At 45.1% G+C, this 21,065-nt stretch overlaps 3 protein-coding genes across 3 annotated transcripts; 1 reads left to right on the top strand and 2 right to left on the bottom strand.

The window, feature by feature from the left end:
* Positions 1-101: 101 nt before the first annotated feature.
* LOC149330058 (proteasome assembly chaperone 1-like) lies at positions 102-1,901 on the bottom strand. Its single transcript, XM_089560775.1, has one exon. It carries the CDS (start codon positions 1,865-1,867, stop codon positions 1,046-1,048), a length of 822 nt encoding a protein of 273 aa, XP_089416901.1. The 5' UTR covers positions 1,868-1,901; the 3' UTR covers positions 102-1,045.
* Positions 1,902-2,482: 581 nt separating this feature from the next.
* Positions 2,483-15,638, top strand: LOC149330057 (G patch domain-containing protein 11). Its single transcript, XM_089559724.1, has 6 exons — positions 2,483-2,635; positions 3,748-3,983; positions 5,117-5,352; positions 8,036-8,239; positions 14,831-14,912; positions 15,518-15,638. Exons 1-6 carry the CDS (start codon positions 2,586-2,588, stop codon positions 15,577-15,579), a joined length of 870 nt encoding a protein of 289 aa, XP_089415850.1. The 5' UTR covers positions 2,483-2,585; the 3' UTR covers positions 15,580-15,638.
* Positions 15,639-15,725: 87 nt separating this feature from the next.
* On the bottom strand, positions 15,726-20,709 carry l(3)87Df (cytochrome c oxidase assembly factor COX20 lethal (3) 87Df). The gene is made up of 4 exons (XM_089559723.1): positions 20,481-20,709; positions 20,194-20,302; positions 18,384-18,447; positions 15,726-15,952 (listed from the first exon to the last, which is right to left on the bottom strand). The coding sequence occupies exons 1-4, from the start codon at positions 20,523-20,525 to the stop codon at positions 15,817-15,819; spliced, it is 354 nt and encodes a 117-aa protein (XP_089415849.1). The 5' UTR covers positions 20,526-20,709; the 3' UTR covers positions 15,726-15,816.
* Between the last annotated feature and the right edge of the window lie 356 nt (positions 20,710-21,065).

Genomic DNA, 21,065 nt, shown 5'->3' with positions numbered 1-21,065 from the left:
GCCGAAGGGTAATACACAGGCTTCTTGTTGCACCTTCCCGCAAACAGGTCAAGTTCGCATTATACAGAGTTGCATTGCATAACGCATAATGACAAGAAAGGTTCAAGTTTGGCAAGCGTCCAAGCGACACTGCCATTTAATGCCCTTCACAAACATTGTCCGAGGCATGTAATAACAAGAAACGTGACAAAGTTATCTGACAAACAAAGCGCAACGAAAATTGCAGACATTGTGCCATGCTGGTCCTCAATAGCAAGGGGCTCTGAGATGATAAAATAAACTTAGATACAAACAATACGAGTCGCACAGAAACCTGTGCTTGTGATAATAGTGATGCGTGTGTAACCCTGCTTACAATAGAGCGGCAAAAAACCTGCTGATGCTCACTACTGATTCGAGCACCCAACAATGTGCTCTGAAGAAAACTGCCACAAGAAGTGTTTTCTGTAGAGGAGATCATTGATTTGATTTGACGTCCTGCATGGAGGACAGCGAACATCTTGCAAGTGAAGTCGCCAATGCTATTGCCACGTGTCATTAACAACACCATCTTGTACGCTGTATCAGACAAGCTCGGGAGATGAATCCGTAACTCTTCCCAAGTGCCTTTTGTAACGAGGTGTGTACAGGAAGTGATGTTGAAGCAGTTGACTCAAATTTCGCAGATGTTCCAAAGTACAGTCAGTCATGAGCTATATGACAGAGAATAGGGGAAAGCGTACTGCCAGGTACAGGCGGAGCAGTTCCAGAGTTGTCAGTAATGATTGCAGCATAAAATACAGTAGTGGACAACAGGGCATCCATCAGCTCTTTCGACAAACTACTCTGCCCTTACCGAACAGCCAGCATTCATCTCACCATCATAAAGCTCAGGACTGTGAGATTGGCAAGCCTTCAGGTTAAAGTCGTCCACGCTTGGTCACACGACTCAAATCTAAGCTGCAATGGCAACATGTGTAGTCAGCTAAACTGTGCTTCCAACGCCGTTATCTGCGGCAGATCGGTTCACTTCACAGTCTCTCAAGCCAGCGCTCTCAGACGGCCTTCAAAAGTAGAGGTTTCCCCGGTCGATCTTGGCGTCTCGGACGCGCCTCAGCAACTCGTTCCGGCAAGTGTCCAGGGGTTGCTTAAGCGCCTGCAGACAGTTCACCTTCAGAGCCGGCTCCAATGCCCTCACAACCGACGAATCCACCTCCGGCGACTCGTAGTACAATACGAACAGGGTGCCCGGCATCGCGCCAATCTCGCATTCGGTCAGCATGGCTGCACACATGCCGGACACAGTGTTTGGCGTCTCCAGGTCGGGTACCGCGTCTTCCGTGCCGTTCTTGGCCGAGCCGCAGGTGCGAAGCTGCCTGAGGAGCGGGAACTCGGGCCTGCCTTTCGACTTATACTCGCTCGCCGGAAGTGCGGCGAACGACACCGACGTGATGCGCGGCGACTTTGACAGCTCGACGAAGTGTCTCGCGATGGGCGCGCAGTTCTCGAGTGGGATTTCTTTCTCGCACACGCAGTAGAGCACGCCGCCGCCGTGGCCCGAGAAGTGTAGCAGCTTGCCAAGCACGTCGGCTCGCCGCCTGTAGTCTAAACCCCATGCGCCCGACGGGTCCGTAGCATCCCGCTCGGCCGCGTTCAACCGGATGGTACCCAGCACTTGGTGCGAGTCCGGTACTAGGTAGCACTGGACGAAGATGCTGGGTGCTACTCCGGTAGCCACGCAGACGAGGTCGTACGCCGGCAGCGACGGGACGTCCTGGTACCTCTGGTCGAGGTCGAAGAAGACGCTGGTGGACTCGGCATTCTCGTCCTCGTTGTCATCCACGGCCCGCGAATGAATCGGCAAAACCTCGCCGAAAAACGTCGCCATGTTAACTACTCGGCGCTTCTTTATGGCGATGTCGCCGGCGTTGCGGCTGTTGCGGAATGCTGCGCTGACTGACAAGGCGCGGAGCAAGAAAATAAGCGTTTTCATTTTATTCATTTCATTTCATTTCATTTCTTTCAACTAATACATTATGCACGAAACTGTATACTTCGGGTCTGAGCGCGCCGTTTAATAAATGAAAGAGAACTCGGAGAGGCAAACCGTAGGTGCCAATTAATCTTGTTATGCATTGAACTGGAATAACCGAAGTTCTAGATTTAAAACACTCAAAAACACTTGACGGAGGAACTAGCGGTGCAGATAATACCGTTAGATGTGTTTTTTTTTTTTTTGTGCATGTCGCTCCCTTGATCGCGCCCGTCGCGCTGCACTGTAGGGAACAACGCAGCAACAGTCATGGGAAGCGGTTTTGCTTTGTCGTTCTGCTGAATGCTATGTTTTGATGTTTTAAATAAAGCTTTAAACCTTTCAAATCAACTCTAATCAGCAAGGTTACAAAATAACTTTCGGAGACGTGAAAATTAAGCCAGTTTAGTTTTCACGGACACCGTCGTAATAACACAAAACAATTGTGCGGTCTGTGAACGGAACCGATAGATGATGAAAACTGGAGATTTCGCCTTCATCTTAAGTTGACGAAGAAAGCTACGAATTTTCTGCTGCCGCTTCGACAACAACGAGAGCTCCAGGCAGTGTGAAAATGTCCGGCGATGAAGATGACTATATGTCGGCGAACTTCCTCGCTGAAAGGTATCTTTGGATTTTCTAGAAGTCAGTTTACATTAGCGTGACATCTAATCCGGACTTACCTTTGCACCGGCACGTCCGAGAATGCCGGTTTAGAGGTCATGAAAGTTGAGGACGCTTTTTTATCACCTCTCTCTGAAGACATATCAGGCTGTTGCACTAAATCGCTTAAAGTCACTTCACGTCGTGTAGATGCATCTGATCCATGCATTTCAATCAACGCTGCTTATTAGCATCTCATACGAATCTCAAGGGGTATTTTGCTGCTTTCTTTATCCGATCTGACTCTCATGTTCGCGTGCTTTAATAAACAAACTTCAGAACCAGTAAGAACATTTTTATTTTGAGCCGTGCTGGCCCCATCGGCGTGCTTGCTGTCAAACGCGGGCTGCATCCAGGCTGCAGCGGCCGCATTCGATCGCAGCGAAACGCGAAAACGCCCGTGTGCTGTCCAGTGTCAGTCCACATTAAAGAACCCCAGCCGGTCGAAATGGACAACTTGCAAAATTGCAGGAAAGCTGACTTACAGGAACGTTTCTTCCAACCAAAAACTCTCGTTCACAGACCGCATTTTCACTTTCTGCTCTGCTGACTGAAGGGGTTAGCGTGAGGGGTGATCAGTCAGTCGGCCTCCACTGTAACCTTCTTCGAAAAGGTGAAGGGGGGGGGGGGGGGGCTGACCGCTAATCTGCATAAACCTGACGGTCCCGACGGTCACCACCAGCTTTCGAGATAGAGTGTAAAAGGAAGTTGTCGAAAGGTTAAAGTGGTGCATTCTCTTTACGAGTATCTGTCTCGACCATCCTCACGTTCCCACCCCTGCTCTCTTGTGTCCTTTCAACAACTTCCCTCTCATACACGTAAAGGAACGTCTTCCCCGCTCTCTTTTCGAACAAGAATGTGAGATTGCTGTCTGCAAACGAGGGCTTTCAGTCGTAAAATTGTAGAGGGCGCTCGATATTCTGCAAGTTGTCAATTTGGAGCCCACCACTACAGTGCCTTTCATAACCTACGTGCAACCTCTGGACATCAAACCCAGTATACCATACCGTTTTCTGAAGAAGAGCATTGACCGGAATTTACATGACAGTTTCACTTTCCCTTTCGTTTTCAAGAGAGGACTTGCGGCCTGGATTGGTCCACAGTCGTGCCACCAAGCGGCGCTTCGAAGCTGAGAAGAAGCACTGGGAAGCGAACAAAATGAGTCGCACGAAGTCGACAAAGCAGCTCATGGAAGACACTCGTACGGAAGCCCTCAGCAAACCGTTGGGCGAGGATAACAAGGGGTTCAACCTCCTCAAGATGATGGGGTTCAAGCCTGGGATGACGCTTGGCAAGGCCGAAAGTGCAGGTTGGATGCCTCGCATTACAATTGTCTTTCTAAATTCTACTTGGTTGCATAGAATGTCTCTCGGCTTTGTTCTCCACTAAAGCAGGAAATCACCTTGTTTCTCACTCTTGAAATGATCACAGTTATATGCGTTATAATGTTGATTTGTCATTAATTTGAACTTGCTTTATATGAGCTGCTGGTTTATGTGAGCTGACTCTTTGCTTTCAACATCAAATGTATTACAAAAATGGCTTTTAACTCAAACTGTGCATTCAAACAAATTTTCGGTTCTCTTTGAGTTCCAGCTATGGAGTGTCAGCTGTATAGCTCAATATATGATATATTAAAAAAGGTAAATCTTCATTATTAATTTGTGGCATCTTTTTGCTCTGAAAATTGTTCTTCACTCATTGAACATGCTCAAATTATCTTCTATAGCAGCTAGGAAAAAATGTTACTGACACCACAAATCTGAATGGAATTGCTTGCCACAATGGCCGCATTTTAGTTGCCATAATATCAAGTGCTTTAGAGACCACGTGAAAAAAAAAAGAATATCTTATTCCTTTGTTGCTTCGATTTCACCAGGCTTGCCGTTTCAGTGGCTTTTGCTTTCGGCTGATGATCCTAAGGTCACAGGATCATATCACGATCGTGACTGCCATATTTTGATGCAGGCAAAATACAAAAACGCCCATGTACTTGCGATGTCAGCGCAAGTTAAAGGCGCTCTGAAACACCTTTCGAGGAGAGCACATCAACTCTCTCAATCACTGCATTGTGTTGTCATGAAAACCATAGACAAATATTCTACACACAGCAAAGGACCCACAATCACGCACTAAAGTTGGCGAGCCCTTCCCGGTGACTTTCTCATGCTCACATCCCCCTTCCAGAGCCCTTTTAAAGAATCCCCGGTTTCCAATATGTTGTTCAGTATTGAGACATTCATGTTCTTTAAACGTTTGTAATGCTTTATTCTTCTAGTACTTGTCGTCACAGAATTGTGGTACTGATTTCAAGCTCAGTCAAATCTTGGGAGCCGTGGTGGTTTTCTCGGAGTTGTGCAAGTTATGCAATGAGTAAATGGAACTCAGTTATGATATTGCCGTGCAGTAAGACGTCGTAAGTGAAGTTTCCCCTCTCTGCAGGGAGCTCTCTCAAGGAGCCCATCCCCATTGTTGTCCGAACGAATCGTGGTGGGCTGGGCCAGGAGGCTGAGGCACGGGAGAGGATCGAGGCCCGGCTGAAGACGACCTCCGAGGCAGAGTGCAACCGGATGGCCGAGAAGTTCAGGAACGACAAGCGCAGCAAGGCGCTGTCACGACAGGCTGAGGCAGATCTGCGGAAGAGCCAACGGGCATGCTACAACCTTGACGTGGGGAAGGTAGTGCTGGCTGTTTGACCCTTTTCGTCGTGGTGACTCCAAATGTAGCTTGTTTGGTTCTGGGTTTGCTGTTTGGATCACAAAATACATTGGCCAAGGGGCAGGACGGCAGTTAGTCTGCTTACCAGCGTTTCGACAAGTGGATTTGGTGAAGACAGGTCCTCTTGTTGAAACATTGGCTAGAGGAGGCTCCCCTTTGACCTGTGTTTATATTTTTCGGACTGTCAAGAACCTTGTCGTTCTGCCTTCTAACGCAACTGCTTGGATGACATGTGCTACAAATGGCTGGAGCTTATATTGGGAACCACGTTCAAAATGAGTGCAGAAAATTGGTTTCAGGGTGGATGCCTCCGCGTCTTATTGTGGCTCTAGTAAGGCTGCAGTGAATGTTTTTGAACTTTTAATTTGTCACAATATGTATATTTGAAACGCACGCTGCGACACCCACCCCCATGACCTTGAATGTTAGTAGTTATGACTGGGTTAGAATTAATGGGGGGGGGAGGGATTGAGGGGCAGTTGCTTTCTCCAAGCGAGAAATTTTACATTGGAAAACCATGCTAAACCCCGTTTTTCGGCAGAAAATTTAAAGAATTACATGGTTTAAATGAAACTGCCCTCCCTCCCTCCCTCCAACTGCCTCCTCCAAGTCTGGCCTACAAATCTGCCCCCGAGTGATGCTAGTGCTTATTAACACTGTGAATTATCACCTGATCAGGCCTTGCCATGCTGAACACATAAATTTGTTCAGGAACTTTTTTTAGTGTTATTTTCACTGGCTATTGGTCCTTTGATATGGCTATTTTTACACCTAATGGAGAGGTCCTCAATCTTCCTGGCCTCATGGAAGCCCAAAGGCTTTCAAGAAGTGCTAAAGAATGGACATGTCTTGGCTCATGCATGCAAAGCAAAAAAAGGAAAAAGCATGTGTACGCATCGCCTCTGAAAATAAAGAAAAAAGCCAAATTTTAATTAATAATGACTGGCGGTATAATGAAACAGTCTGCTTTGAGGAATTAGTAAAATCTGATTGATACGCGCAAAATGATGGGCATTAAACATGCCCCATTGAGTTACACCATTTTTTCTCCTGGTTAACATGTTCCTGGATAACACAATTTACCGGCCGGCTGCTACACTCAAAATTCGTACAATTCATGTTTGTACATTACGTTGACCAACCGCACGTGTACAAACACATGCTTGGGCTGAGCTTGGGAGCACGCGACATAAAAAGCTAAAATGCAGCGGCTGCCACCCGCCGTGGTGGCTTCTCTGCAGTGCTGAGGTGCAAAGAGGAGAAGCATTAAAAAAAAAAAAAAAAAAGAAAACGGGGCAGTGACTTATGAAGGGGTCTTTCCTGCGGGAACGCAGTATGAAGAGAAGAAACACAGTGGCTTCTTCGCGGGGCCTGAGGAGAAGAGGGCAATGCGCCTGAAAACTACAAAGATGTGCCTTACATATGAGCGGGCTGGGTTTGGAAAACGTAGCCTGAAAACCGAGAGCCGGCGGCTTCACCGTAGTGCAAGGAACGAAGCATCCTGAAACGACGAGGAAGCGGTTTTGGCTACTTTCGCCATTGCCGCCGACAGACCGGCCGAGTTTCGAAGTTCTGCGCTTAACGCTTTCCTTACCACGTCTATTTAAACTGTGCACTTTGAAAGATTCTGCATGATTTTTTCTATTCTGCGTGATTCGGGCTGCTTGTGGACAAGTAACAGTAGTCAGTATGTTGCAAACAAACGGTACTTCAGTTTCAGATACGGTTTTTTTCATCAGTCATATGAGGGAATATTTTTAATCTTCCCACGAAACCGCGGAGCGTTCACAGCGAGCATGCATCCAAGGTGGTGTCCTTGACTCGCACCGACCCTACTCAGCAAGGATGGTGCTCTCACAATTTTGCAGCGTCGATACTTAACTTCGTAGATGTAAGGGACAGCTTTATTTGAAAAGATGTTACTCATTTACCTAATTTTATTTCAGACAGAGATGACTGCTCTGTCTAGCCTATGCTATCAACAGCTACTTGTCCGTTACATTTGTTTTCGCCATTGCCGAGGATATGGTGGCCGCAGCTGGCCAACGACAGGGTTGATTGGAGAGACATGGGAGAGGCCTTTGCCCTGCAGTGGGCGTAGTCAGGATGATGATGATTATGAAGGCACCAGGCATGTTCTTAACAATTCCATGCGACCAGTAGTGAAGTGGATCAAGTTTTCTCCAAGATGGCCTGTGGTTGACCTTGGCACTGCGCTGCTGAGTAGCTCGGAATACTTTGCGTGAGCAGTTTTTTTTTAATGATTGGAAAGTTTAGCATGAAGAGTTCTGTACCATTGAGTACTCGTTGCTCATACAGTTTTGTTACAGTGCAGAAAGAGTCCTTCTGAAAAAAAAAAAAAAGAAAATTTCTTTTGCACTCTGGTGGTGTGACATGGACCTCTTGAAAGCCTAAGCAAGTCTTTAAGAGTTATTTAGTTAAACCAAAGCAGGGTCTGTAGCGCTGCAAATAAGACTTGCTCGTTTCGGTGCACACTGGAAGCCTTGTGCTATGTGTTCACGAGTGAATAGCCTGATTTCATCCCCGTATGATCCTTGCAGTTTCATTGAAGTAACTTTATGGCTTACGTGGTTGTTGTAGCAAGTGTACTGAGCATGTTTATTTTCTTTTTCTTTGCTGCAGGACATTTCGGAACCTGAGCAGCCATGGTTCTGGCCGCCTGCTAAAGCCAAGGTGGATGCGGATGGCGACGTGCGGAATGTGGTGTGCCTGGATGAAGACGTTGCGGATGGTGATCTTGTTTCATCAGATGATGCGCTGATGAGGAGGCAGACAAATCTGGATGAGAGCGACGAGGATGAAGAGGAGGAGGAAGCGGATGTGGATGTGAGTAGCCTTGTCGCCATCTGCTGGAATCATCATCATCATCATCATCCTGACTACACCCACTGCAGGGCAAAGGCCTCTCCCATGTTTTATTGCACGGGCTCTTTCAAAGGCTATTGAGTCAAGAGCTTTTGAGATTCTCAATCCTTGCTGCTTTTTAATCTACACTGGTTTAGTGTAGTGATTGGTGGTTTAGTCCTAATGTCAAATTTTGAGAGAAGTTTTAGGACCAGTAAAGGTTTTGGAGAACCATGTTACTACCTTATGTGTGCTAGTGATTGATTCTGCTGTTTTGAAAAGGTGTGCAAAAAGGAAATTTTAATAGTATTTTTTTTATTAGATAGAATGGTGTGTGTGCCATTGCCCATTAGGAATCGTTCTGCAGATCGAGTCCACCATCACTCGATACATTATACTAGACAAAATTTCTCACGGTGTACTATTGGTTTTGAAACCATGAACTTTAATGACATCATTGGCTCTGCAAGTCAGAAGGAGTGTAATGGCATGCAAAGTATATTTTCGGGACAAGTAAGAGATGTCCAAATCATATTATTATGGCACTATATGTTGTGCATACATCCTCCACACACGGTGTATACACAATAGTGCACACATTATCCATATGTTGCGAATAGGTGTGAGAAATGTCCATTGCAATGCCTATGTCCGTTAAATATTCACAGTCAACGACACAAATCCATTTTTTCTCACCTTGTGGTATTATATTGCGCACTTGTCTTTAGAGATTTTAAATCGAAACTGTTCAATGGAAAAGCTTGTAGTTAGAAAGTGCCTACCATGTTCAGGAATTTAGGATTATGTTCCCTCATTTTAACAGTGGCATTTTTGTTGTTGTAAAAAAAAAGTGAAAGCTTAAATTCTGGTCTCAGAGCCGCTTTTCAATGATTTGAGACTCTAAGCTGTAATTACTGTGCAGTGGCTAGCTGGCACTGAGCAGTAAAAAATTACGAGTTGTTCCCACATGGCTAACTGTTTCTGTGGGCCAGTAGGCACTGTGCAACTGGATGTTTAGTGCCCCCTCTTAGTGAATTCAGATTTTAATGGCATGTGGAGGACACACACTTGCTGGCCAGACTTTTTTTTTACTTTGAAACTTTTGTGTTGTTGAGGGAAATGGAGAGGGCAGTGATTATGAATCCTTCAACATGTGTGTAAGTGTGAGCGTAAAAGCTGTTCAGACATGCATGTTGAACAGAGAAGGGGGGGGGGGGGGGGGGGGGGGGGGCAGAACAGGGGGAGGGCCTAGTATACAGACAAGATTAGGAACTCTGCTAGGATAGGGTGACCACAGCTGGCTTGGGACGGGCCTGATTGGAGAGGTCAGTGGGGATCAGTGCCTTCATCCTGCAGTAGATGTAACTGGGACTGATGATGATCTCCGAGCATTCGTCAGTGCAGTGTCTTGCTGTATTTTAAATGAATATGCTCGATAGTAATTGTGCCGGGCTACTGAGCCGCAGGGCCTGCGTTCAGTCCCAGCTGCCTCAGCTGTGTTTCGATGGAGGTACCACAAAAGGTGCCCGTGTGTTGACGCCTGCGTGTTGGCAAAAGAATGCCCCTTTCTAACGAATGCCAGTGGAGCCCCATTGCAAGTCTGTTGAGACAAGGCAGATGTTTCCCTAAGGGCTACCTGTGTAGCATGCTGGGTACCAAAGTGCCCCCCAAGGAATATTTCCACTTTCGTCTTGGCACCAAATGCATTGTGCATAAAGGCAGGATTGCATCACCTAAGATTTTAGAGGAAGTGCATTTTTCTGTTCAGAAATCTTGACGTGGTATTATCTAACTAAGCCAGTACCAGATACTAAGTGCTGTAGAACCCCTCTATAGTAAAGCAGCTCGGACCTGCAAGAATCTTTACTATATCAGTTGTTTGTGATAGCATGGCTCTGACTATGCTCTCTGGCTGTTTACTAGGTACGAAGTGCTGGCTTATTAAAGAAACACTCTGAAGTATGTTACATCCTGCTCTTATCGTCCCTTTATGTAATAATTAATTTCAGTTATCACATGTCGTCACGTTTTTGACTTCATTTGCGTCTTGTGGAAGTACCGCATTTACACAAATACAACACGGCTGCCAAAATAAATTGAGTTTAGTTCCATGTGAAAAACTAAAGCTCTTCATGATCACGGTGTCATCTTCCTTGGCCTCAGCATCATTTAAGAGGCTTTAATCAAGAAGCGCGCACCACAGTCAAGCGTGGCAAAACCGCCTAGGCAATGCCGCCAGCCACGTCTCCTCTTCTTGCCACTGCTTCTTTGTTCTTTGTGCTGCCTACGAACGCACGCCGTTTTCTACTACTAAATGCACTTTTACTGCCTTTCCTTTCTCAGCGAACCGCGCCGCCATCTTTCTACGTTCATAGCCAGCTTTTTCCGTGCGGGCCGCGCGCTTTGCCTCAAGGTCGTCGAAAAGTTGGCTTCCCCTCGTGGTTTTCGAGCTTGGTGGTGAACCCATCTCAAAGAGCGCTGGTTTATCGTATTCGGTATCTATTAGCTTCGCGACCCAAGACTTCGCGCGAGCCGCGATGTCATCATTCCGCGGGAAGTACATCGCCGCGGCCAGACGCTCTATATATCACCATTTCTTGGGGAAAAAAAAAATCACGCGTCGCCTGAATAAAAAAATGTACAGTCGAAGACGAAATAGGACAGCAGCTTCACTTTACTCTGAGTTTTTACTGTAACCGAGTTTACTATAGCGAGGTTCTGCCGTATTCAGCTTTTGCAGTGAATACTAACATATGGGTGTAACAAACGAGACACTTGCAGGTGACCACCAATGACAGTGATGGCCAAACAAGCGCCAAAACTGGTCACGGTTTCAGATGTACGAAGATTTACATAACGAGCATCTTCCACAGTGACTGCTAGCAGAACAGGAAAGTCACATACAGCGAGCTTTCGTGTCCTAACCTGATGACTTTTGCCGAGTCTCCATTTTTCACTCTTGCGCGCAAGGAATGCGAAACATGTTGCTCAGGCAGCAGACTTTCCCGGCATTCGAAGGCTAAATCACTGCTCCAAAGTTGCAGTCATTGTAAATGCGGGTCACAGAAGCATTTGCCAAGTCATGTACAGCCTTTGTCAAAAGTTTGGAGCCCAGGGGGTTTGCTTCTGTAGCACACTGTCTGGCTCATAATGCATCTCCAGCGCTCCAAATTTCCTGAAGGTAAGATGATTTCTGGTCCTGCCTCCTCCAATGGGTAGGGCTGCCGCGAATGCTTCAGGAGTCCCACTATAAGGCTTAGAAGCAAACCCCCTGGGCTCTAAACTTTTGACAAAGACTGTACCTCCTATTGGAGGCTCCTCACAAGAATCGCACAGCAGACTCGGGCACTTGGTGCGCACTTTGTATTTCCTGAAGGCACGTAAAATGACGTAGTATGCTGCCACTTCTTGCGAGACTGTCGGAGCTGAATTACAGTGGGCATGGCTTGCCACCGCCGACTGTTTTTACTAGCAAAGTGCGGTGCGTCTAGACAGTTTTCACGTGTTTCCCTGAGGGTAGTCTGCACTGCCATTCACTTGAGAATGGTAGTAAGGAAGTAATTAATCATTAGCATATTACTCAAGCACAGCCACACGGCTACAAGTGAAAGCTGTGTAGATTTCACAGAGATTTAGCAGTTGAAGAAAAGTTTGTCCAGATCCGGGGTTCGAACCCAGGACCACATCCTATCTGGGCCAGCCGTTGTACCAATAGCGTACTAGGATGGCTGGCATGTAGGTAGTAGAATGAGACCGAACTGATCATCAACTCGAAGTGGGGACGGTGTTAGTCCAATGTTTGTGAGGAATTCCCTTAGGGGGAGTATAATTGTAATTACAAATACATAATCTCCACCTTAGGGATTCCCCTAAAAACATTGAACTTTAAAACTGTGATCATGGAATCCTTTTTTTGGTCTCGACATTACGAGTTTGAATTGAGTGGGGGGAAAATTTTGATGTCCGATCTTGTCAGCCATGTCTTTTTCTGCTGGGCAAACATCAGCATACCCAGAAAGAGGCATGGGATTGATTTTTTACTGAGAACAAGAACTGGATGGAGTTGTCTGGTCTGGACAATAAGGAGTGATGGCGTTCATTCTTACTTCTACCATGCCATGTGAAAACGTAATGCTAAAGGTTTACAGAATAGCTGAAGTGTTGTTCACCTGCAAGAGACATCTACAATGGTTTGGTTTAGTTTGTCTGGGTTTAAAGTCCCAAAGCAACTCTGGCCATGAGGGACGCCGTAGTGGAGGGCTCCGGATAGTTTCTGCCACCTGGGGTTCTTTAACATGCACTCACATCGCACAGTACACGGGCCTCCAGAATTTCGCCTTCATCGAAATTCGGCCGCTGCGGCCGGGATCGAACCCGCGTCTTTCGGGTCAGCAGCCAAGCGCCGTAACCACTGAGCTACCGCAGCGGGGCATCTACGATGGTGGCCAGGCACATAGAGAGAGGAGCTTGTGGAAAATGTGCCTCCTATTCCCCTGCCTCCCCAAGCATCGTGCGATCCCTGGCAGAGATGATGGTGGCCACAGTCACATTATCAACATGATCGTGAAACGTTCCTCTGTATTTCTGACTTCGAGTATCAGGTGTTTACTGTTAACATTTGCTAGATCATTTTATCAAAATTTAATTTTAATTTCCGTTTTGCTGCTTTGACCTTTTGAGTCTTCAGATGGAAACTGCATGTAACAAAACCCTGCGTGCGACAAAAAATTGCGGCCTTTTCTCAATTTCATCATATTCAGGTTTGATTGTATCAGTTTCCATGACTGCAGGTTGACAGTCACTGCATTGGACTGCTGGTCACATGCACATTTTAAGGCCTCAGTTAAGTCCATACGGAATGTACGCATTACGTTGATGGATGATTAATCCCGGCACAGTATAGAAAAACCAGGGGGTCGGAATCATTCCGGAGCCCACCACTGTGGCATCCCTCAGAGTCCATGTGCCACTTTAGGACATTGCCCCGTAGTGTATAATTTTTAAACATTGGTGGATGGATAATTGTGTCCCATAACAGCATTGCGGGTTGTGGCAAATGATGTAATGAAGAGCACCATATTAAGTTGGGCCATCTGGGGGTTTTTAAATGTGCAATGACGTCGCACAGCACAAGAGCTTGTTTGCATCTTTTCCCCATCGAAACGTGGCCATCATGGCCAGTAGTATTTCATCTCTCATCCTTGGGCCCAGCTACTGAACACTGTAACCACTGAGCCAGTGCAATAGATGGCACATATAAATTGCAGTGCATTGCACTTGTAAATTTGTCTTTATCCATAAAAATTCTGCTTTGTAATGGATTGTGAGGGCTGTGTGCACTGTCTGTACAAAATTAGTAAAAAAACAAACAAACAAAAAGCCTGAAGGTTTCGAGAACAAGCCCTGGATCAAACACACAATTGTGCAGTGGCAACACAAGATGAGCACTTAACTGTGATCCTGCAGTTCAGCTCCAAGATTCTGTGCATTCCAAGAGATGGCAAGAGTAGCAGGGGGTGGCAGAAAGTTAGGTGGGCGGATACGGTGGCCGCAACTGCCGAAGGACAGGGCTAATTGGAGAGACATGGGAGAGGCCTTTGCCCTGCAGTGGGTCTAGTCAGGCTGATGACGATGGAGTTCAGCTTGAACGTATGCACAGAGATTTCATACAGGGTGTTTCACCTAAGACTTTCTGCAATTTTTAAAAATAAGCTATTTGAATTAGATGCGCGCTTTTTCTGGCATAGCATTGTCAGTGGTGTAGTACATCATAATGCAGCTAAGACGTGCTAACTAGCAGGCTTGTTAACCAATATTTAATAGTTAACTTTTAAACTATTACTGTTGGGCTGCTTAATTATTGAGAGGCATGCAGCCCACCGCATGTAATGTCCATATCCGTTTTTAGAATTTTGAGAACGCGATTATCCTCGGCGCTGTGGCCCAACAAATTTCGCCTACATCGCGCCAAAATACATGCGGTTTGAGAAGCTTGCAGGCAAAGCAACCTCTCCAGTGAACCTAACTCGTCGAAATAGCCAAAATTTGTTGGGCCACAGCGCCGAGGATAATGGCGTCCTCGAAATTCTAAAAACGGATATGGACATTACTTACGGTGGGCTACATGCCTCTCAATAATTAAGGAGCCCAACGGTAATAGTTTAAAAGTTAACTATTAAATATTGGTTAACAAGCCTGCTAGTTAGCACGTCTTAGCTGCATTATGATGTACTACACCACTGACAATGCTATGCCAGAAAAAGCGCGCATCTAATTCAAATAGCTTATTTTTAAAAATTGCAGAAAGTCTTAGGTGAAACACCCTGTATATCAGGTTCATACAGCGAATATATGTTGCTTAATGTTTGTAGAAATTTTAGGAATGGGTGCTGTTAGTTTAGGACCTTCCCTTGAAAATTGTAAGGCACAGGTAACGTTGGCACCTAAGGGTGGATAATAAACTACTGAAGCAGGTTATATCTGCATGGAAATGGCTTCTCAACTGCCTTCTGGGTGATTATTTAATTTTTTTTTCTCACTAATTTGTTTTCTTTCTTTCTTCTCTCCTTCCAGCCATTTGAGAGGCTAAAAATCCTGACCCAGTATCTCCGCCAGCATCACCACTACTGCATATGGTGTGCAATACGCTTTGACGGTAAGTACTTGACTTCCTTTTGTTTGGATCAGCGTCAGTGGGGTTACTCTAGGATGTTCCTCACTAAAGTCATCTAGGAACAGCCAAGACTGCATGTTTGGTTGTGTTTGCAACTACCTACGCATTATTGAGCGCATACACAAAGCTGTGCTCACATCAGCTATGATTTTGCGTTAATTAGCTTCTGGTACTAGAAATTCCTATCGCACAGTAATTTTAAACCACAGCTATAATCGATACAACTTCAGAATGAAGCAGCACATGCCCCTCAAACAGTGGTGCCAACCTACTGCGATTAAGTCATATTCAACAGCCTTGCATCTACCATGCCAGCACATAGCACGTGCAAGTTGGTTGACTGTAATGTTGTGGCAATTGGTTGGAGAATCTCCTCTTAGGAGCATATCCTGCTTTGTTCTAAAGTTGTGTCAGACTATAGTTATAGTTAGATCATTAGGCCAAGTAGTTAGGAAGTTAATGATGGATGTTTAAAACTTGTAGCCTTGATTTCGCAGTTGTTTTTGTGGTGTTTTGCGGAGAAAAGCAACCCGGAGAAAGTTTCCTTTAGGATGTGCCAATTTGTGATGAATTGCCTCTTCTCACAGATGATGAAGATATGGCAACAAATTGCCCTGGACCAGCAAGAGAAGACCATGATGATGAATAGCCATATGAGGGAGACGTGGAAAGCCATCACACACTGTATATAGCATTAAAAAAATAGAAAACGACACCACTGCTCAGTGATCGACACGCTTTGCAATTATTTCACCGAGGAGTATGCAAACAAATAAATGAGTGACACAAAAGAACTGCAACAGAGAACACAACACGTTTACTATTTTAGTACAAATTTACAGGCCGCACACCATCGTTGGCTCCACTACACTCGTACAAGGGTGTGCTATGCCTCTTCCAGCTTCTTTTCTTCAATGTCGGGCTTCTGGTCTGTGCCTTGCAATACCACACCCGCTTGAATTTGCTTTTTTAGCTTCCGGAACTCAAAGTTCGTTTTCGAGTACTGGTATCGACAGTAAAACCTGCGTAGAGAGCAATGTTTGGCCTATTGTCAGGGCTAGTTTTCACGCAGCACTGTACAAGCCATCTCATTTTCAACTTGAGCATTTCCGTTAGAAACAAAAAAAACAACTAATCTTTTGTCCTCTGCCTCAAAGCAAGTACATTAAAGGTGCACTGAAGAGGAATCTGAACTTGTCTTTTTGCCGCGGGAACTCGATCTACATGTTCCTAGCATTCTTAGAAGCTGCGACTTATTGCCCTGTGTGGCCAATTTCCCTAATTAAATCGAATTAACGTCCGGCTCCCGCCTTTTTTTTTTTAATTCTGCCTCGTACGGTGGGCGGAGTCGACCAACGCGTGGAGTGCCTTTCACCCAGTCCCGTGGCGGCTTGCCGCTCTGCCATCGGCGGAGTAATACGTAGTAGTCCGTAGTAGCAAATAGTCCGCGCATATTTTTATTTCTGCGGGCTTATTTTGCGGCTATATTATCTGCGAATGAAACTATTTATTCATGGAAACCTAAAAAACAAAATGAAGCGAAAGCAAAGCCTCCACGGAGCTGGCTGAAAGGAACTTCACGCGTTGGTCGACTCCGCCCATCGTACGAGGCAGAATTCAAAAAAAGAGGGCAGGAGCCGGACGTTAATTCGATTTAATTAGGGAAATCGGCCATACAGGGCAATAAGTTGCAGTTTCTAAGAATGCTAGGAACGTGTAGATTGAGTTCCCGCGGCAAAAAGACAAGTTCAGAATCCTCTTCAGTGCACCTTTAAGAAAGCAGTGCTTCTTGGTTGCATAATTATTAACAATAGTACACTTCACACTCTCATCCGTACCAATCTCGTTGTCTTTACTCATTTTTTTTTACTGTGAAAGCAGTATCAGTGTCACAATGTAGAAATGCCGGTGTTCTTCGGCAGCCTTGGTAAGTGAAGCTTCCACTCTTCAGCAGCACTACCCACCAGCTACCTCCCCACCCTACACCTCTAGCTAGAGGGTTGTCCACCTACCCATCACCAGCCTCGACCCACCTCCATTAATCTTCGCCCTCCAGAAGAATTCTTTCGCATGTGTGAAGCCTCGGCTTAGAGTTAAAGCATCAGAGTAATCATTGAGGGTAAACCCAATCGCTTTCGCAGAACTGTCGCATCACATGTCTAATTGCCCTGTAATTCTTTGCTAAATCAAACTACTGCTTTATTACTAACATTATTACGCCTCTCCTGCGACATGCTCCCGTCTTTCTGTTTCAGTTTGTCATCGCTAACCAAACCACTCCTATCGTTCTTCCGCTACAACTTGTAACTATCTTTGCATTCATCTTTGCAGTCAATAAATCCGACTGCCCTGTCGGCCATCACCAACTTAATCTCTGCAGACACTAAATGCAAGCGTTTTACTATCCTTCCAGTGTGATACCATCACAATATCGGCAAAGGATTCCTCTTCAGCTCGTGTATCGAGTGCATCTCCCTCTTATATCACAAAATTTAAATTCGAGTCCTGCACGGACCAAGACCGGATGTCATAGGAAGAGTCCACAGACATGGCAGAGTATTATGCTTTTGCAAACAGCAGTTACACAAGCTTTCTCATTATTTCACTTTTTCTTGGTTTGTGCAGAGCGGTCTGAGAAGGACCCACAAACCTGTCATGCGCCTTGGTTATGAGATGGTCCGTACATCGCTGTGTCTATGAATGTTTAATGTATTCCTTACTATAGCTGCCTTGTTGTTCGAGGCTGCTTGCGTGAGCATCGTAGAATTCGTAGAATTCTATACCCCTGTTCATTGCTCCAGCAGATCCTGTTGTTCTTAAAGCGGCGCTAACATCAAAGTTTGGTTGTGTGTTCTTTTTGTAATGATGCGAAAGACGTTACGAAACATGAATTGCATCACTGAAGAGGAAGCCGGGCCTCGTCAAGCTGCACTGAAGCGGCATTTACCAGTCCTCTCTTAATTTGTTTTTCTTCAGAGGTGAAATGAAGTTTGGCCTGAATTTGCGTGTGCCCAACATTTCTTCTCATTTTGTTTTAGTTCGAGTTCTAACTGCTGAACAGTGACTATGATTATTATATTGGTATTATAGCTACTTGTTCAGTCATTCTCATTCCCGCTTCTAGGGCAAGCTGGTGCAAAGAATAAATTAAAGCAATGAAGTGGCTATACCATCCCAACAATTTTGTGTCTCGTGTAACCTGAAGTTGATGCCACCTTTCACCTTTTGAAAGCAAAACAAACGGCATGTAAGAAGAAATTCAGTTATAAATTTTTTACGGGGCGCGGGTCGATTCCACGTGGTTATCCATGCATACGAATGTCTTGCACATCATTCCAGCAAAGAAAACACAACCAAAAATTCTGTGTCTGTGCTTTTTTAACACTTTCTAACCGTGCCAAGAGACGGGTAAAGGTTGATCCGAAGTAACGGCACTCTAACTAGCATGCTTACCAGTAGGTCCACGTGATACCTAAGAAAGAGACCATGGCCATGTCTGCAGCTCGCCTAGGCCTACCTGAGAGAAAGGACGACAGAAAAAATGTGCACACTCCAGAACGGTGCCTCTCGAGCAGTCCCTACAGCTCCTACACAGTGTGGCACTACACAAGGAACTGCATTAACGCAATTGAACTAGCACAAACCGAATCTCTGTCACAGTTTGAATGTAAAGCATTCACTGCAGGGTACTAAAGGTAATTATGAACTGATATGAAGTTTTTGGGAGTGTTACTTTTGTACTGGGACAACATAGGCTAGAAACGTTTATGGTAAAGAGTTGAACACTGCAAATCAGAAACAGCAAGTCTAATTCATCTGCTTCTTAGTAGACAATCTAATAGTAGTAGTCGCTTTTTAGATTAGCAGAAGTGTTTGCTCCTTAGTAGATACTATTATTATGCAGTGAAAATCTGAATGCAAAGTAGAGAAGAAATTTTAGACTTTTGGGAAAATGAGTGAGACATTGCATTACAAGCATCAAGGAGTCTGATGTTATAATAAGTATCACTACTTGGTATTGACTCTCGCCAACTCCTGCAGCCAATGTACCAAGGTCTTTTGCTGCCAATGTAATCTGCCAAGTTTAAGAACTATGTTATGCTTCTGAGTGTGCCTTCCCTGTTAGATAAGCATATGTGGGATTCTTGACTCGTAAGCAAGTTACTCCCTCTTTTGTACATTTGAAGTTCTGAGTCTGAGCAGCAAAATTTTCTTTATAACTCCTTAATAGGCTCAACTGCACGACTATCTGGTATACAACACTGCTGTTACGAATGTCACGTTGAAGTAAAATCACCAGTGCAACAAAACAGCTCGAAGTAGATCTCGCAGGCATGTCCTCCATAATTAATAAATTTAGTAATAAAATATCTGTCAAGTTCATCATTCTTGCACTGTTTTAACAACATAGCAGTTAAAGATATTGTACTAGCCAGTTATGCAGTTCAGTTTCAGCTGTTCATGCAAGTCATAACCAACACACTTATCATGGTAGAAGGTCGCAAATGCAGCTTGTTGAATTCAGTGGCATTTTAACTAGAATTCTACGTATTTTTCAGCGTGATAATAGAGACTCCCTTTTCTCGAAAACAATTTTCACAGCTCTTTAGACCTGCCAAGCTCAATGCTTGTTACATTTATTGTGTTTGCTGCACGTTAAAGAACCCCAGGTGGTCGAAATTTCCGGAGCACTTCACTACGGTGTCTCTCACAGCCTGAGTCGCTTTGGGAGGTTAAACCCCATAAAACCAAACTAAAACCACTTATTGTGTTCGCAGAAATCAACCTTTTCATTCTTCTATGGTGTAAATTACTGGCAGTAACTAACTCCACTGCTGTATGTGTCTACAGCACTCAGGTGTTTACATCATTGCTGGACTCAATGGTCACATCAGTGGTTAGAACCAGTACTTGTACGTTCATACATCTTGGGAAAAGAAATGAAAATGAAATGTGCATTCCTTCAAGAGAGGAGATATATCCTTTTAATTTTGAATAAGCTTAACTGAAGTGCTTTGTTTTTCAGTGTCTTTTTTTTCTTTTTAGAGACAACTTCAAAGTTGAAACGTTGTAGTTAGTCAACTGGCTTTATTTTCTATATACTAGGGCCATTTTTTTACCTACACTGGCTAATGTAGCATGATTTCTTGACACACTTGCTACACCAGTGTAGCCAGTGTAAGTAAAAAAAAAAAAAAATGGCCCTACTCTTTAGAACAAGGGTAGAGGGGGGGGGGGGGGGGGGGAGACAGTTCTAACTTACTTGTCAACATAAACGTGCCCAGTCCGACGCCAAGGCCGCCAAGTATACCAGCCATAAACACCTGCCTGAAGCACGGGATTTCATCTATGTAGCGGCCCATCAGTTTGATCTGAAGGTAATGAAAGGAGGGATCACAAATCCGGGTTTGTCAGCAATCGGTCGATCATGCGATGCTTTCACCGACATGATTAGCACGTCCTGGTGCTAATTATCTGGCTATCAGCACTCTTGACTACTCACATTTCCACAGTGTAAACTATTTCCTACATCTACGCAGTAACGCTTACCCGTTTGCGAGACGTATCGTCTCTCACGTCCGTATTATCAGCCATTAGCGTGCACGTATTTCGCGCAGTGCCGCTACTAAGCGAGTTCAGTAGAGATGCAATAAAATGCCTATATCGATAATCGCGCGCATGGACTGTAAGTTAAATTAAAATACGTGTTAATGTTAATGCACGCCGTCGACAAACGACCGAAGTGACCGCCGAGATCAGTCGGCGCCCAGTCGACTTCGGCTTGGCGGGGCTTGGCTCTGTTGTGGCTTGTTTGTGGACGGCGAACATGGTGAACGCCGATACAGCGTGCAACACAAGTATGCTTTCTGAACTATGTAATCATACTCCTGTGGAACACTAATCAGTTTAAATCACTGAACGGTAGTGTAAAGGACATTGTGTTGAAAGTCGACAAATTGGTTTAGTTTGCAATTTTCATTCGGCAACCTATAGCGAATCGGTTAGAGGGCGCTAAATTCAAATTCTCTCTGTTCTCTCCAAAGGGCTTTCCTAAGTGAAAAAAGCTGCGCGTGTTCTTTCGACGCATATATGGCAGCAATCACGGCCAATTTTTAAGTATCCGACATTCTCGAA

The sequence above is a fragment of the Amblyomma mixtum genome, chromosome 9 (assembly GCF_055824585.1).
Source record: "Amblyomma mixtum isolate Tamu chromosome 9, ASM5582458v1, whole genome shotgun sequence".
NCBI classification, from domain to species: Eukaryota; Metazoa; Arthropoda; class Arachnida; order Ixodida; family Ixodidae; genus Amblyomma; species Amblyomma mixtum.
The sequence above is the reverse complement of the archived record's forward strand: the minus strand, read 5'-3'. Positions and strand labels throughout refer to the sequence as shown.

Bases quoted from the DNA above. Each gene is read 5' to 3' on its own strand.
- LOC149330057 (XM_089559724.1), top strand. From the start codon at position 2,586: ATGTCCGGCGATGAAGATGACTATATGTCGGCGAACTTCCTCGCTGAA. The intron at 3,984-5,116 runs GTTGGATGCCTC...CCCTCTCTGCAG, and splicing joins TGGCAAGGCCGAAAGTGCAG to GGAGCTCTCTCAAGGAGCCC. The intron at 8,240-14,830 runs GTGAGTAGCCTT...CTCTCCTTCCAG, and splicing joins AGGAGGAAGCGGATGTGGAT to CCATTTGAGAGGCTAAAAAT.
- LOC149330058 (XM_089560775.1), bottom strand. From the start codon at position 1,867: ATGGCGACGTTTTTCGGCGAGGTTTTGCCGATTCATTCGCGGGCCGTG.